The sequence below is a fragment of the Labeo rohita genome, chromosome 2, assembly GCF_022985175.1.
Source record: "Labeo rohita strain BAU-BD-2019 chromosome 2, IGBB_LRoh.1.0, whole genome shotgun sequence".
NCBI classification, from domain to species: Eukaryota; Metazoa; Chordata; class Actinopteri; order Cypriniformes; family Cyprinidae; genus Labeo; species Labeo rohita.
The window spans coordinates 36,461,145-36,479,709 of NC_066870.1; the positions used below are offsets into that span (position 1 = coordinate 36,461,145).

General features: G+C 33.7%; 1 protein-coding gene across 1 annotated transcript in view; it reads right to left on the reverse strand.

Annotated features, from left to right (window-relative positions):
- LOC127181571 (potassium/sodium hyperpolarization-activated cyclic nucleotide-gated channel 2) overlaps nt 1-18,565 on the reverse strand; it is a 70,103-nt gene that overhangs the window by 40,325 nt on the left and 11,213 nt on the right. Inside the window, exon 3 of the mRNA XM_051136346.1 lies at nt 14,384-14,545. Coding sequence (XP_050992303.1) covers nt 14,384-14,545 — 162 coding nt within the window. The remainder of the gene's footprint in view (nt 1-14,383; nt 14,546-18,565) is intronic.

Consider the following 18,565-nt stretch of genomic DNA (forward strand, 5'->3'; position numbering starts at 1 on the left):
TACTAAAATGTATTTAATGAACTTTAATTGTGCTGAAGTATTGTATAAGTATATTTAAATGTGCTTTTAATATATTGCACTTAAAGACTGATATTATACAGATATCATACAATCCTTATTAATAGTGATACTAAAACACATTTTAGGCATAATATTAAGAAATGTGCATTATGCAGTCAATAATCACTTAAATTATTATAATTATAATTTTATAGCATTAACTCTTAAGTGATATGTCAACGGCATTTAAAGCATTTAGCTGCAGAGTATATGCACAGTCCAAAACAGATCTAAACAAATATATTGGTAGATTTTGATGTGAGAGGACAACAGGAGATGGACTTTTTCACTGGAGGAAGTGTTATTATGGATTATGGACTCTTATTTTCACCAGAAAAAATGGTTTGAAGTTAAAAAATGTTATAATGATGGATTTATTTCTTACAAACACACAGCTTTTGGCTTTACAAGATGTTAACTGATAGACTGGAGTGGTGTGGATTATTGGTGGATTATTGTGATGTTTTTATCAGCTGTTTGGACTCTGACGGCACCCATTCACTGCAGAGGATCCATTGGTGAGCAAGTGATGTACTGCTACATTTCTCCAAATCTGATGAAGAAACAAACTCATCTGCATCTTGGATTGCCTGAGGGTGAGCACATTTGCAGTAAATTTTGGGGTGCAAAGTATGCAATACACTTGACTTAACCTTTCATATTAGAACTGACAGCCAGTGTTAGTATGTTTTACTCAGAATTGGATTGAAAATGCAAAAACAACTATTGATTTACCAGATGACAGCTGTACACCACTTAACTTCTTTGCTTTAAAATCCTAAAGCTTTTTCTTGATTTCCAAGTGTACATGAAAAAACAGATTTTCAGTGTGACCTCAGACTTTAGGACCTCTACAATATGCAGTATGGAGTAAGTAGTAAGCTAGTATTCTACTCCGAAGATAGCCTGCATACTTTCCACCCCCAAGACTTTTCGGTGGCATGCAAAGTTAAAGGGAAGAAGGAAAGGACTGAGAAATGAGGAAAGTGTTAAAGTCGGAGTGAGCAGGTCACTGTAGGAACACTGGAGTGAACAGGCCTGAATTATACATGAGTTGAGAGCACTTTGCCTTGAAAACAGAAGAAGTAGAGAGTCCATGCTGGATCGTTGGACACACACACACACACACACACACACATGTTGGGTTTACATGTTTTATGGGGACATTCCATAGGCGTAATGGTTTTTATACTGTACAAACCGTATTTTCTATCGCCCTACACCTACCCTACACCTAAACCTAGCCCTCACAGGAGACTGTGCACACTTTTACTTTCTCAAAAAAACTCATTGTGCATGATTTATAAGCCTGTTTCCTCATGGGGACCTCACAAATGTCCCCACAAGGTCAAAATTTACTGGTATTACTATCCTTGTGGGGACATTTGGTCCCCATAACGTGATGAATACCAGGTGCACACACACACACACACACACACACACACAATGAGACATTGTGTTTGCAGATATAGTGAATAGAGTGGATAGAGAAGGACACATTCTACAGCAGTCTAGAAAATTAAGAGTGCATACTCACATAAACCTGCATTTACTGTACATTGACTATATTGGGATTGCAATACTAGCATACTGTGCATTATCTACGTGTTAGTTTAGTAATATTAGTCTGTGAAACAATTTGCAACAATAAATCTTTGAAACAACAACAACAATCTTTCATGTTGTCACATGACTGCACTATGTTGCATTTTTAAATTAACGAGTGGCGTCCTTTTTTCATTTGGTGTAATTTGACATTTTGTATTACATTTTGTATGCAAGTCATAACATTTTGCAGAACACTAAATATATTGCTATATAAGATTACTCATGCCGTGATATGAGATTTTGGTTATGCCGCCCACCCTACAGCAAAAATAGTACATTTACATACATGTGCATTCATGCATTTGGCAGATGCTTTGATCCAAAATGACTTACAGAGCATACAGGTTATTTATTATTTATTTAATTATTGCCAGTGATATGAGTAGTATGGTTGTTTGCTAATCAGAACACCTTTTGCAAGGACTTCCCATGTGTAACTAGACTAACCCGAACCCTGAAATACACCTTTGGAAAATTAAATTAAATTAAATTAAATTAAATTAAATTAAATTAAATTAAATTAAATTAAATTAAATTAAATTAAATTAAAATTACAGAACAAAATTGAAATAAATAAAAGATTAATATTATGAATATATTGAATAAAATGAAATAAATTGAATGAATAAATAAACTGAATATTGAAATTAAATGAAATTAAATTAATTGAAAAGGTAATTACATTATATATAATAATAAGTCATAAAATTAAATTACAGAACAAATATGAAATAAATAAAAGAAACAAAAGAATAATTTGATAAAATAAAATAAATTGAATAAATGAATTGAAAATGTAAATTAAATGAAATTATTTGAAAAAGTAATTAAATAAATGTATATATGTATGTATATATCTATATCTATATCTATATCTATATCTATCTATATATATATATATATATATGCAAATAAATAATATAATAAAATTAAATTAAGTAATACAATTAAATTAAATTAAACTGAATACTGAAATTAAATTAATTGAAAAGTAATTAAATATATTTAAATTAAGTAATAAAATAAAATAAAATCACAGAACAAAAATGAAATAAAATAAATAATAGAATAATATGATAAATTAAATGAATAAATGAACTAAATATTGAAATGAAATGAAATTAACTGAAAAAGTAATTAAATAAATTACATATATATATAAAGGCACAAAATTAAATAATAAAATTAAATTAAGTAATAGAATTAAACTAAGTAAAATTAAATAAAAAGAATGAATGAATGAATGATTATGAGAATGAAATGAAATTAATTGAAAAATGTAATGAAATAAAAAATTCACTAAATGAAATATTTTGAAATGCAAACAAACAAATGAAAGTAAATACTGCAATAATTAAATATTATATAATAAAAAATAAAAAAACAGAAATTAGTAGCCACAAAGACAGCAAACATGATCATGCACACATGCACACACTTCTCCAGTCTGCAGTGTGGACTCCTTCCATGGGCTTATTGCAATACATTTCAATATACTGAAGTATGAAAGTGAGAAAAAGTATGTAACAAAAGTGAAGAGAAAATAGGAGCGAATGAGCCTCAGGGGAACTGAGACACTTTCTTGATCACTCTCTCATTCATGCCCTGGTCCGCAGTGATAGGGCAAGAGGCATTATGGGAAGACATTCATTACCCGTACAGACACGCGTGCCCTGCGGCCGATAAGCTCAGACTCTTGGATTCTGCCTGTAATAGTGCAGTCGGGCCGCCAGCCTGTTCTGACTCTATTTACAATAGCTTATCTAAACATACAGCAGTCCTCGCATCCTCTGCTGCGACGACACGCGCTGCTGCCCAGGCCCGAGACACCAGATGCCGTGTAATATATGTTTTTAATCTCGGCCGAGACAATCCAACATCTCTTCAGCGACCCATTCATCTTCACGTCTGACCGAGTCAGTGCTGTTTTTCATCTCAAAAATGAATGCGGCAGTCAGGCGGAAAAGCTTCCTGGGGTAATGATACTATACGTGTGTCTGCTCTCCAGGAGGAAGACATTCAGATGCCGAGTAAATTACAGAGGAAAGCGGGATTACGTTTCTGATTGGTTCTGTATGTCACAAAGACGTTATTTGTCCTCTCTTGACCTTTGACCTTTTGAGAGATACAGCAGTTCTATAAGGAATGATGTATTTTTGTAGGCCACAATGTGGTCTCAATGGGTTTGAGTCAGGAAAGATATGGTAAAAATCATGGTCGATGTCACTTCTGGTGCATTTGTCACATTCGTAATATATTGTTATATAAGATTACTCATACTGTGATATGAGATTTTGGTCATAACGCCCACTCTACAGCAAAAATAGTACATCTACATACGTTTGTATTGATGCATTTGGCAGATGCTTTGATCAAAAATAACATACAGAGCATTCAAGGTTACATTTTGCCAGTAATGAGTAACATGGTCATATGCTGTTCTAAACATACTAATATCATTTGCAAGGACTTCCCATCTGTAACTAAGATAACCCGAACCCTTTTGGAAATGAATAAATAATAAAAAATAATATAATACAATATAATAATATAATATAATATAATATAATATAATATAATATAATATAATATAATATAATATAATATAATATAATATAATATAATATAATATAACATAATATAACATAATATAACATAATATAACATAATAATAAATGAAGCAAAAATAGAAAAATTTATTAGACTAGTCCAAATTCTGAAATACACCTTTAGGAATAGAATTGAACAGAACAGAACAGAACAGAATAATAAAATAAAATAAAATAAAAAGTATAATATAATATAATATAATATAATATAATAATAAGTACAATATAATAAAATATAATATAATATAATAAATGAAGCAAAAATAGAAAAATTTATTAGACTAATCCAAATTCTGAAATACACCTTTAGGAATAGAATTGAACAGAACAGAACAGAACAGAATAATAAAATAAAATAAAATAAAATAAAAAGTATAATATAATATAATATAATATAATATAATATAATATAATATAATATAATATAATAAATCAAAAACAGAAAAATTTACTATTTAATCCAAACTCTGAAATACACCTATTTTCCCTATTTTGAACATATAATTATAATACCTTTGCAAGTACTTTCCATCTGTAACTAAACTTACCCGACCCTTTTGAAAATGAATAAATAAAAATTGCTAACAAGTGGGACTACAGAGGTTGTCCGAGACATTAAACATCCAAAAAGCTAAACTCATCTACTCAATAGTTGCTTTCACAGCCTTGTTGTGTTTATAACTGTGAAAGAGTTACAGATCAGTGGTGATGATGAAGTCGTGATATATCATTTATAGCCTTCTGCCTATTGAATTTAGCCTTTCTCATAAAAGTGTGCATTTGTGAAGATTATCTTGATGAACAAAACAGTTCATGAATCATAAACTTTTGTTGCACACTGAGCTTATTTTCTGCAATAATCCAAAAATCAATGAAAAAGTCTTATTGTGTTTTTGTTAAGGAAAGCGGTGTAATGAACTACAAACAAAAGTCATCACTGCAGTACTTTATTGTTTAAAGGATAATGTTTCTGCTCAGCGCTAGCTTTTCAATGCTTAGGAGATCTTAGAGATGTTTTAATGACGTATCAGCTTTTTCTAGTTGTTAAAATTCTTGATGATAAATAAAATAAACACAAATTAGCTCAGAGTTGTCATGCATAAACACTATAAAAGTATATAAAATGAATGTGCAAAGCTCGGATCATTTGATAAGGGTTGTTTGAGTACATATTGAGATTTCTGACTTTTGATTGAGACATAAAAAGTCAACTCTTTGCACAGTGTGAGACATCGTTGAGATCACTTCTGAAATTCTAGAGGAAACACATGTGATATCACATCTAAGAAGCACAAACATAAACATCCATTTAATTCCAATGGTCTCTGAGAGAGAAAAAAAGTGAAAAAACAATGAAACTACACTCGGGCTCTTTCCTTCTGAAAGGCATTTTGAAAGGTCACACAAATGAATATATTTGTGAAAACAGCAGTATCAATCCAGGGTAAAATACATAGATTCATACCCTCATATACTCATATAGTCATATGGATTCATATACTTAGTATTATCAAAAATCAATACAAATCTAATCAATTATTTGATACATCTGATGTTATTTTTAGTAAAACAGATTATTTTAAGTTCTTATTAGGAGTGGCTGAATGAGGAAGGATAAAAATAACCATTGAAAAAAAGGTGATGTCATCCAAACATTAAAGTCTTATTAGAGGTGTTTTTATCTGCATTGATGAACTGTTTACGATGTGACCAGGAAAAGTAAAGTACCAATTTTAATTTTTATATTGACTACACAAATTATGTAGTAAACTGTACTACATTATGGCATTAAAAATAACACATTTTGGAGTACGGAGCAGTCAGCCTTGATTAAAATGGATTCTGGGAAGCTGCCCATAATGTGAGCGCTCAGAAACTCCTCCAGGTCCATGTTAGCGGCATGTTGTTCTCAGGAGGACTGAAGGCATGTATGGCGAGAGGATTGAGAGCATCTTTGTGTCTCTGGAGGGTTTTTCTCAGAGGGAGTGAAATAACATACTGTGTTTAATCCACTTACACATGTGAGTGTAAACACACACACACACAGTGGTGTTTCCATGATTTATGGGGCCATTCCATAGGCGTAATGGTTTTTATACTGTACAAACCGTATTTTCTATCGCCCTACACCTAAACCTAGCCCTCACAGGAGACTGTGCACACTTTTACTTTCTCAAAAAAACGTATTTATAAGCCTGTTTCCTCATGAGGACCTAAAAAATGTCCTTATAAGGTCAAAAATTTACTGGTATTACTATCCTTGTGGGGACATTTGGTCCCCATAACATGATAAATAACAGGTACACACACACACACACATAGAGTATATAAACTCCAGTCACACCACAGGAAAACTGATCACATTTAATTGGATCAGGCTATTAAAGCTGAGACTTATATATACTGTTTAACCTATAAAAAACTATAAACTTTTCAAAAGTCTGGAGTCTGTAAGATTTTCCTTTTTTTTTTTTTTTTTTTTTAAGAAATATACACTTTTATTCAAGGAGGAATGCATTAATCTGTTCATCTGTTCCAGATTCACACATTATTATTTATTTTTAAGTGTTTTATTTTATTTAAATGTTGTATGTATGTATGTATGTATGTATGTACCAGGAGCACCTTAAAAAAACCACAACAAATTCCTTGTGTGTTTGCGCACACTTGGTGAATAAAGCTAATTCTGATTCTGATTCTGATTCTAAACTTAACAAACTTGACATTTCATAAAGACATTTATAAGGTTACTAAAGATTTCTGTTTCAAATAAATGCTATTCTTTTTAACTTTGATACAGTAATTTCCACATTTTAACACTGAAAAATCAGAAATGTTTTTTGAGCATCAAATCAGCATATTAGAATGATTTCTGAAGGATCATGTAACACTGAAGACTGGAGTAATAATGCTGAAAATTCAGCTTTGCACCACATGAATACATGACATTTTATTATATTTATATTTATTATATTTATTCATTTATTATTATATTACTTTAAATTGTAATAATATTCCACAATATTACTGTTTATACTGCATTTTTGATCAAATAGTGAGCAGAAGAGACTACATTCATGCTCAGAACAAGCAATAATGTGTGTGTATCCCGGACGAGCCCCCATTTGTTCTTTATATCTATCTTTATATCCATCTTTCTCTCTCTATATATACATACATATATATAAATATATACACTCTAAAAAATGCTGAGTTATTATTTAAACCCAAATTCTGGGTTCAGCCCGTTGGGTGATTTTTTTGGGTTATTTTTAATATCTTTACCCAGGTGCTGATTAGTTTTTCTGTACCTCAGCTCCTGGGTCATTTAACGCTGGGTTATTTTTTTTTTCTACCTAACCGCTGGGTAAAGCCTGTCTCTGACGAAACAACCCAGCTGCTGAGTTACAGTCAGTCAGAGCGTAGGCTTTTTGAGTCCTCTACAAGAGAGAGTGTTCTCGGCACCACCAATTTGCACTTCCTCAGCGAAATAAAGGTTTGTATACATTTTATTTAATTTAATTAAGTCTTTACTGTGCTGAAAATTGCATTATTTTACGCAACGCAACATAAGGACGAGATGTCAGTCAGCTGCGATTGTTTCACAAGATAGAAACGTCTTTTGCTCTGCATAAAGGAAATTTTAAAGAAAGATTTTATTCGTTATTGTTATTGTTTAATCTTAAAATATGCTCTCTAATGTCAGTACTGTTTGTTTATGGGCAGTTTTTGGAGTCAGTCATGGCATCTTTCAGCTACTAGTGAAACGTGAGGCCACGGTCTGAAGTTCGCAGTTAACCTGGCAAACAGCAACACTTCACCAGCTCAGATTTCGGCGACAAAACTTAATTTTTGATTAGTAATATACGTTACTAAGAATTTCATTTGGACAACTGTAAAGGCGATTTTCTAAATTTTTTTCACCCGCAGTTTCTACATTTTTAAAAAGCTGAATCTCAGATAATGTATAAATCTCAATTTTGACAAATTTACCCTTATGACTGGTTTTGTGGACCAGCGTCACAGACATTATTGCTTGTTCTGAGCAAATGGGGGCTCGTCTGTAACAAGCGATAATGTGTGTGCAAATGGGGGCTCGTCCGGGATGCACACACATTATTGCTTGTTCTGAGTGTGAACGTATATAGAATATGTATATTATCTATTCCAAACACACACACATACATACACATTATTGCATGTTCTGAGCGTGTATCCCTGAATATTCTTTATGTTTAAACCTTCCAGCTATGTGTCTACCGATGTTAGCGTATCCTTGATTTCCTGCTATCCTAATAAATTTATGTTGGCACCGAGCAACAAACACAAACACACGCACACACACACAGCAGTGCATCAGCATTTGTTTACAGATGATTCACTGCATGTACAGCTCAGATGCCAGGGCATACTTTGATTTATTACCAATATCATAAACCTTACTGAGAAGAAGCAAGGATGATAATAATTCACATAAAAACAATAATTCAGACGTTTTTCCATACAGTGATCTCATTCCCTGCTGTTTGCTACATGTAACTGCAAAACCTCACATTTTACAATCTCATAAACTGTATTTAGGGTTTTCGGAATTGTTCAAATGCTAATCTATCGATCATAATCTGTGTTATAAACACAGATGTCAGCGGCTGCCAAAAAACGTTAATGCCTTAACACACTCTGAGAAATTTCCATGTTGATCCAGCATGTGCGGTTCCAGTAAGATCAATGACGTCCTTTAGGATGCGCTTACTGAAGACGGATGGTCTGTTTCTGTATGTGCACACTAATGATACGAGATGTCAAGCACTCAGCGTAGAAGCTCTCCAGAGGCCGAAGCCTGCATCTATGCCAGCTTCCTCTTTCCATTTTATTTGCGTCCTTTATTCTCATCGTCATCAGCAACATGTTCTTTTTTCCTGACAGATTCAGATAGGACTGTCACAGTTAATCAGTTTTGGCTGGCATTTAAATGTTACACAAATAACTATGGTTCATGTATGTCTTATTTGCTCATATCTATTACAGTGTAAGCTTAATTCTCACAGACCTTGAGCATTATTTACACTGAACTTTTTCACTAAATATCACACAGAATGACGAGAATATTTTAAATTCATAAAGGTCATTTAAAAAAATGGTGACTTTTCCATTCTGAAAGGGATTTTTAATGTAATTTTTATTCTATTTTAAGCATTCTATTAGATGCTTAACGCTTCATATCTTTGTGCTAATCATATTTTTTAAAGAATAAAGGAATAATGAGTTCAAAAGAACAGCATTATAAATGTCATTAATGTAATTTTTCGTCAATTTCATACATCCTTTCTAAATAAAAGTATTAATTTATTTTTTAAAAATCTTTTAAAAGCAATGTATACCTGTATGAGCAACACAAATGGTACCTGTTTCAAAAAATTACCAACAAAAATACCCTTATTTGTAGGTCAGGATGTTATTAAATTGAAGTGCACAGTGATTATGATTATCTCAAATAACTGCAATTAGATCAAATAATTGCAATCAGGTGATTATGTAAAAACTGTAACAGACCCAGTTCTTGTTCTCCTCTTTCCTCCTGCATCTGTTTATGTAATTCTTCTCTCTTTCTGCCCTCACTGCCATCTCACATTCTCTGTATCTTTCCCTCGTTCTCTGATCTCCAGAGGGACGATGACCTTAATGTCACATGTGACATCATCACCAACCTTCTGTATCCACAGAGACTGAAAAACAACAGCGATCGCCTCAGTTACACAACTCTATGCAACTGATATCAGCATCACATCAATACTATAAAAAGTGAATCTGGTTCAGAATACAAGACCAGAAGTCATTCATTTCGATGGAGAGCACAGGGGATGAATTTTAACCTGATTTTGAGGTTTGGTTGACTTAAAATATTTGACCTTTTGAAGCTTAATACAGTTGAGGTCAAAAGTTTTCATACACCTTGCAGAATCTGCAAAACATTATTTATTTGACCAAAATAAGAGGGATCATACAAAATACATGTTTTATTTAGTACTTATTTAGTACAATATTTTACATAAAAGATGTTTACATATAGTCCATAAGTGAAAATATTACTTGAATTTATAAAAGCTATACCCTGTTCAAAAGTTTACATAAAGTACAGTGTTTTTTTGTTTAGTGATAGTAGTTCATGAGTCCCTTGTTTGTTCTGAACACTTAAAATGCCTGCTGTTCTTCAGAAAAATCCTTTGGGTCCCACAAATTCTTTGGTTTTTCAGCATTTTTGGGTATTTGAGACATTTCCTTTTTAACTGTTTTTCTCTGTTCATTGTGTTACTGTTTGCACAGCACTATGGTCAACATTCTTGTTTTATTCAGTGCTTTAGAAATAAATTTGAACTTTGAACTTTCCAACAATGACTGTATGATTTTGAGATCCATCTTTTGACACTGAGTACATCTGAGGGACTCATATGCAACTATGAGTCCAATGCAACTACAATGCATTAAATGCATTAAAATTTTGAATTTGAAGACCAGGCTGAATTTAACTTATTTTGTCTTCTGGGAAACATGTAAGTATCTTCCGCAGCTTCTGAAGCTGAGTACTAAATGAACAAAAATATCCTATTTGGGCAAAATAATAAAATGTACACATCATTCTGTTCAAAAGTTTTCACCCCCCAGCTCTTAATGCATCCCGTTTCCTTCTGGAGTATCAGTGAGTGTTTGAACCTTCTGTAATAGTTGCATATGAGTCCCTCAGTTGTCCTCAGTGTCAAAAGATGGATCTCAGAATCATACAGTCATTGGTGGAAGGGGTTCAAAAACACAAAAAATGCTGAAAAACCAAAGAATTTGGGGGAGCTGAAGGATTTTTCTGAAGAACAGTGGGCAGTTTAATGTTTCAGAACAAAAAAAGGACTCATGAACAATTATCACTAAAAAAAAAAAACAGCTGATCATTCAGGTAACAACACAGTATTAAGAATCAAGTTTATATAAACTTTTAAACATGGTCATTTTAATAAATTCAACTATTATTTTTCTTGTGGACTATATGTATACATCTTATATGTAAAATATTTTATTCAGGTTAGTACTAAATAAAAAAATAACATGCATTTTGTATGACCCCTCTTATTTTGCTAAAATAATTAACATTTTGCAGATTCTGCAAGGTGTATGTAAACTTTTGACCTCAACTGTATGTTTCTGGCATGCTTTATGTTTGGCAAGTCATTGGGATGTGCTGAAATAAGTTTTACAGAGTGGTTCAACTTTTCACCATCAAATTTTTAGCCAACAATTAATGCAACGCTTGATGGAAATAAAAGTTTTAAGATTTTAAGGTTGTCAGAACTATGTAACATCAAATACTGTACACAGTAATCAATGCTAAAAGAAGTCTTACAAAATATTACAGTGTGCAACTTTATATATTCATTTTCATACACTTTCAGAAAGAAGGTTCAAAGCCATCACTGGTACAATCTTTTTTTACTCCAAAATGCTAAATTTTAGTACCTTATTAGTACCATATTAGAACTATAAATGTATATATTAGTGCCTAAAGTTTATATATTAGTAATTTTCAGAGAGTAGCGCCCCAGTGTTTTCTTCTGAGAATGTACAATCATTATTCAGTCATCATTTTATAATGATGAATATGCATTTGACAGCTGCTTCACAACCATTTAAAACATTACGTGCGACTGTGATTGCAAAATGTGACAATCTGTTGCAAATGTTAGAGAAAATGGAAAGACGTCTTTATTGTGAACGATTTATTAGTGCACATTAATGCAAAGAAAATGTGTTTTTCATCTGTCAGTGTTTTAGAAAACGTTCTTTTAGCTGATGTCATCATGCCCTTCTATTTTTAAACTTCTTTAAACTTCTATTTTTATAGAGATAGTTCCTAATGACAAACATCAAGTCCTATCTTGTTTTCATTGGAAAATGTCATATTATGAAAGCAATATAACAACATAGCCATTTTATGATGACTTTAAAATTTCTGTAACTAAAAAAAAAAGCACATAAAATGTCTCTTCCACCTGACAGGTTTCACTGAAACACTTGTACTGAATTACAGTAACTCTTACTTCTGTGACAGAAAACTTGCTGCCAATCACTTTGCACATTCAGGTTTGCTGATATCGGATTTGCTGTCATGTCTTTGCAGCGGATTTTGAAGTGAGAACATGTGGCTGAAGAGATTAGTTAGCAAAGTTGACAAACATCACTTACAGCACATGATCTTTAAGAAGCTGAACCTTTTAAGACTGGCTGTTGTGTGAAAAAAGCATGCAGGGTCGGAGCAACATAAGAGTGAATAAAAAACAGCTGAATTTTCATTTTCGTGTGAACTATCCAAATGTTTTTTCATATCAGGGATGTGTGTGTGTCTGCGTTTGAGTGTGTGTGTGGTGTCTGGCCCTCTAAACAGGTTCTTTCATGTCTGTTTGAGAGACGTACAAAGAGCACAGCTGCTTTGGCACATCTCTAAACCTTAACATTTACACACACACACACATACACACACTTTTATCTCCACTGCCATCACCCCGTCTCATCTCACCCACACCAAACAGCCCAGAGCTGGGCAACAACACACACTTACTCACAGTTTCATCAGACTTCAATAGAGAGATGCTGTATCAACTAGAGTGCAGAAAACTCAATGAAAGAAGACAAAAACACAGAAACCTGGAAAAATCACTTAACTGAGATGAGACTGATGATGTCTTCACTGTCTGTCACAGAGCAAGATCACAAATGTTATCATTATTATTAGCCTATTGGTATTTTTATATTAGTTTATATTCATTTTTTCCTTCATTTCGATCTCTTTACTTAATGTTCTGAAATGCTTGACATGCTAAAAAAGCTTTGATTATGCTATATGACAGGAATTTTTACTGGAATGCAGTTTAAAGGTTGAATTTAACATAGGCTATATTTCATTTTATTTCAGCTAATTAATAGACTATAATTATAAATACTAGTGTTTTATTGAGGAATTAAACATTCACATTTCATTTTTAACTGAAAACACTCATTTATCGTCACATACAGGCATAAATACAATCAAAAAATTATAATTTTATTGGCATAATTGTCAGGCGTTTACAGTATTTGCAAAATAAATCAAATACTTAGGGCTGTCACGTGATGAACAGACAAGTCAAACCCGAAAACTTAAGAGGTGAGGTGAGCGAATCATAGACTAAAGATCCAGGTAAACAATGAATTAATCTTTTCTGTTTCTTACAGCATTATAGTTTTGCCTTGTTTGTAGTGTGATCAACGTTTGTGTAAGCAGTAGATGTGTTAGGGAGGTAACACGTAACATTTTAATTATATTTTGCTAAAATGAACTAAATGACTCAAAAAAAGATTCATTCATTTTGCTGAACGTGACTCAAAGGTCCGACTTGGTAAAATGATCCAAACTTTCCATCACTACCCTCAACATAAGAAGCCGAGGCCACGAGAAATGTTGTTCCCTCAACATAGCATCTCAAGGCTACGACAAAATTAAGTGAAGCAAACATGTCCCCTCCTGGTCACCGTACAAATGAGATCTATTTGATATCTTATTTACATGAGCAATGAGAGTCTCCTGGTTCTTAGATGTCTGTCTTCTGAGAGAAAGACCCCAGTAATATCACATGTGTCTTCTCTAGAGTCAATATGAACTCATCAAATTGTCTTGAGTTGAAGTATATCTCTATACTTTTACTGTGACAACACAAAAACTGAAAACATCAGCTCCTGAGCTATTAAAGAACAACCTCTGAGAAATAATTTTTTCTTTTTGTGCATTAAGTAGATCAATTTCATTACAACTAGATAAACATTATTAGATGTTGCAGACAACATCTGAATCCAGCAGACACCAACTGGGAACCTTAATTTAGCAGGTCAATGAGAATCAGGTAGTATCTGGTTAACAGAATTCAATTTCATGCAATTCAATTACCCCACTTGGATATTCGCTTTGTGAACCAATTTTCTTAATATCAGCATTGCGGGGTGCTCTATTGTTTCGTGGCACATGCAGAGTCAGCCTGGCAGACACGGTGCATTTGTGAGAAACGAAAAATGGAAAGTTACAAACATACCACCATCTTGTTGAGGGAGACCCAGCAGTCGGAGGGGAAGTCTTGAAGCATGGGCACCAGAAACTGCAGGCATCCGTCCCAGTGGCACAGCAACAGCATCATCGCTATCAAGTTAAAAATCCGCATCACTGCGCTCGCCAGGTCATACGTCATATGGAAGATCTGTGAGGGAAGAATCACAACAAGACTTTTGAAGAAGCTTGTGAAAGTTTAAAAACATATAAAAGTGGGTGTATTTGGGAAACCTGTCTGGAATCAGACACACACACAAAAACATACTTCATTATAAAAAATATAAGAAAAAGTAACAATTTACAACATTTTTTATAAACATTACTTAATGCATTTGGCATCATGAACTAAGTTAATATTAACAAAGACTTTCTATATAGGAAGACTCCTTATACTTATGAACAGGAGAAAGTGCAACGCCCAATATGGCAAATAAGCCCCGCCTTCTAAATGAAAGAGCCAATCGTTAATTAGTAAAGTCATTGCATCACTGCAGCTGCCGTTAGAAGGGGTTGTGGCTAGAAGGGCAGCTCAGACCAGAAACTAACAATGAAATGAATTGTTCTACTTATTAGATTGTGTTTTTTAACATCTACACCTACCCTACCCCTAAACTTAGCCCTTACTATAATACAAAAACAGTTTTATTGTTGTACCAGTGTGACAAAAATAACATTAGATTGATGTGCGCACGCCCAGTAGCTAGAGCTGTATCCCTTCTAGCCGTTAGAAGCTCCGGTTCCTACAGAAACAGACAGCATTCGCAATCCCGCTCTCATGACTTTTTTAACAATATTGGAGCGTAGAAAACAACAATTATGAGGCAGTTGTTGTCAGATTTCATTGGTGATTTCAAATATAAAATTTAATCGTAAGCTTGGTGAACCGAGCTTTATGTTTCCCCATTCAAAGAGATAGGAGCCGCACTTGCATGCCCGAAAGGCGTTTCAAAGATGGCCGCCAAGTGAAATGACTTGCCTTAAAGGGACTTTGATATTAATTTCCACATACTAATATAAGGTACAATGGGGCTAAAGGCACCCCCTAAAACAAATGTGCTTTTCAATGTGCCCATAGTGTATGATTGCAGAAAAATACATAGGTTTGTATTGCACATTTATGGAGCAACAGATTTTATGTGAAAATAAATCATACAAGTGGTTTATTTTGTAAATACCATAAATGTATGAGGTGGCAAGGGAGGCCTTTTACCCCACACATGGGTAAAAGGCACACAGTATTGATACAAATATTTTAGCTAAAATAATGCTTTTTTTTAAATAATGTATAAGTTAATACTTGTTCAAAACAATCACTTTAGCAAAGCAAGCTATTTTCTGCTTATTTTGATAAATATTTTTTTCACTAAATATACTGTCATTTAAATACAGAAACAAAATCATTTTATGATTAATGTAAAGATTCTGAAAGCACTAAAGGACATCCTATTATAATTTAATATATTTACAGTAGCAACAACAGGTGATATTTTATTACATGATATGATTAATAGCATGTTTTTAAATATGATGGTTTCATTCTAAACATGGTGATTGTGTCTAAGATGGACACCCAACATAATATATGATATTTACCATCTACCAGCGATTCTAATGTGCTACTTAAGCCCACAACATTTTTAAAAACATCAAATATTAGATCAAGCAAGAACAGACTTTGCGCTGCTGCTGGCGATCGTGTCAAGGATCAGACAATTTTGCATGTGTATGTTGAAAAGCAGATGTTTTGGAAAGTGATACACCACGTTTTTCTGCCATCTAGTGGTTTTGAGGAAAATAATATCAAAGGCGCCTTTTACCCCGATGTGCCTTTAGCTTCGTTGTACCCTATTAGTATAAAATAATATATCAGCCATATCACACGGCTATGAGTGTGATATTGCATTTATACAACAGTTCAACAGCACAAGTGTGTAAAAATATAATTAACAACAACAGAGAGTCTTCTCTGCTGAAAAAAGGGCTAAAACCAGCCTAAGATGGTTGGCCGGTCTTAGCTGGTTTTAGCTGGTCTCCCAGCCTGGCTAGGCTGGTCAAGCTGGTTTTAGCTGGCTGTTCCAGCTGTTCTCCCTGCCTGACCAGCTAAGAAAGTGTCAAAAATGCCTCTAAAACCAGCCTGCTGAACAGCTAAGTTAAGACCAGGCTAGATGACCAGCTAAAACCAGCCGACCAGCTGAGGCTGGTTTCAGCTGTTTTTTTCAGCAGGGTTTAAAAAAATCCTTTTTGTGCAGAACTACTTCCTTCTGCCATGCATTTAAGTCTAAAATTGACAGTTTAACACCTAAGCCCAAGCCTAATTCGAAAACGTCACTTTAGAACTAACAAAGAAACGTTGAGTTGCTTCATTAAAAACTTATTGCATTGTATTAAAAACTCACTGTATTGTGTAGAGTCAAGTATTATGAGAGAGATGGACTGAGCAGTTGTGATTACCTGCATCTGATTCAGCATTCATTCTCCAGCTCAATCTCATATTCACAATAAAACATTAGTTTGAATGTCCGCTGAGGACTATCCTTTCATCTGTTAAGCGGTGTTGCCAAGTCCATGGTTTTCCTGCAGAATTGGGCTCCTTGAACACTGTTGCCATGGGTTGCTTTTCATGTCTGCTGGTTTAAGCAAACCAAAAACGTGATATTTATCCCCTGAAATGCAAATTTTACAAGGGGACCCCCACCAAAAAATGTGTACTTTACCCTGCCAAACAGGATTTTTAACAGAGAACCCCCACGAAAAGCGATTGGGCTAGTTATGGGCTAGCTTTGAGAAGCAACTAGGCGGGTTTTGTTCTGAAAACCTGGCAATTCTGTTTTTAAGGGTGATTTCCGATGACAGCTGCTCAGTGTATTTGTTGGCTGCGTCTTACAAAGTGTTCTTAAAAGTAAAAATAACTTCCTTGTTTACAACCCTGTTTCAGTTTCTTTCAATATAAAACTCTATATTGCTGATTCACTCATAAAAACAGTCTCTTGTCGCCATCTAATTAGGGAACAGTGTAACTAAAATCAACATCACAAACACACAAACCATTTCCCAATACTAAATATTATTATTTGTATAAAATATTATTTATCGAATAATAATATTTAATAAACAACAACAGCCACCATAAAAGTTGCTAGGCAATTCAAAGTACATAAGCAATGCTCTGACATACAGCATTACATTTACATAAAATATAATGTGATGAGATTTTGCCCTCAGCCAAATCTCTTTGCTCTGGAACAGCTAATACATTACTATGACCAAAGACTGCCCGTTAGATTTACCCAAAATGAATTATATCTAATGTTTAACCACTATAGAGACATCACAGCCAGCGGCAAATTCCAGAAGATCTGGCCTTGGTAAGGCCACTCTCAGCGGTTTCATGAACACTCATCGGCTGTTGATACCCTGAAGCTCACATCTCCTGACTTTACAAAAAGAGGGTTAAACTCTGTCTTACACATATTTCCTCTATAGAAGAATGATATATTACAGTGTTTCCTTGGTATATTTGTAGATTAGACTCTCTGGCACTTGGTTGTCCACAGGGTTTGTCTAAAGCCCAACAGCAGCTACGCACGAATCCTCCTGGGTTTACTTAGTGGAAAGCGAAAGATACTTTGCAAGAAGCTAATCAGATCTCTGTGCATGTTGAAATGTACCCAAAGGTCTCCTCGTCGCTCTCTCTTCCTGTTTTCCGAAGCAGTTTTTTTTATCTGTGCTCTATAGAATATCAAAGCAGATAAATAGATGAGACTCACTTCAAAAGAAACCTGCATGTACGATTTGATCTTTATTGTCAAGTAATCCCATTTTATAAGTGTGTTTACGAATGTCTGGTTATGCATGAACAAAATAAAATAATACTTTGTTTGACAGCAGTAACAATGATGATGTATGGACTTGCACTAAACAGTCTTTTGCACTAAAATAAAATTAAAAATTAAATAAAATAAATAAAATAAAATAAAATATATTTTTGTCTGTTGGTCAACGCCAGTAAATTATGTTTGGATATGAAAATAAAATAAAATAAAATAAAAGTAAAATAAAGTAAAATAAAATAATTCCCCGACACTGATGTTCATCAGACAACACGATCGGCTCCTGGATCGAGGGGATCCTTCAGAAGGGTTTTCTTTAATTGACCTGCTCTCTAAAG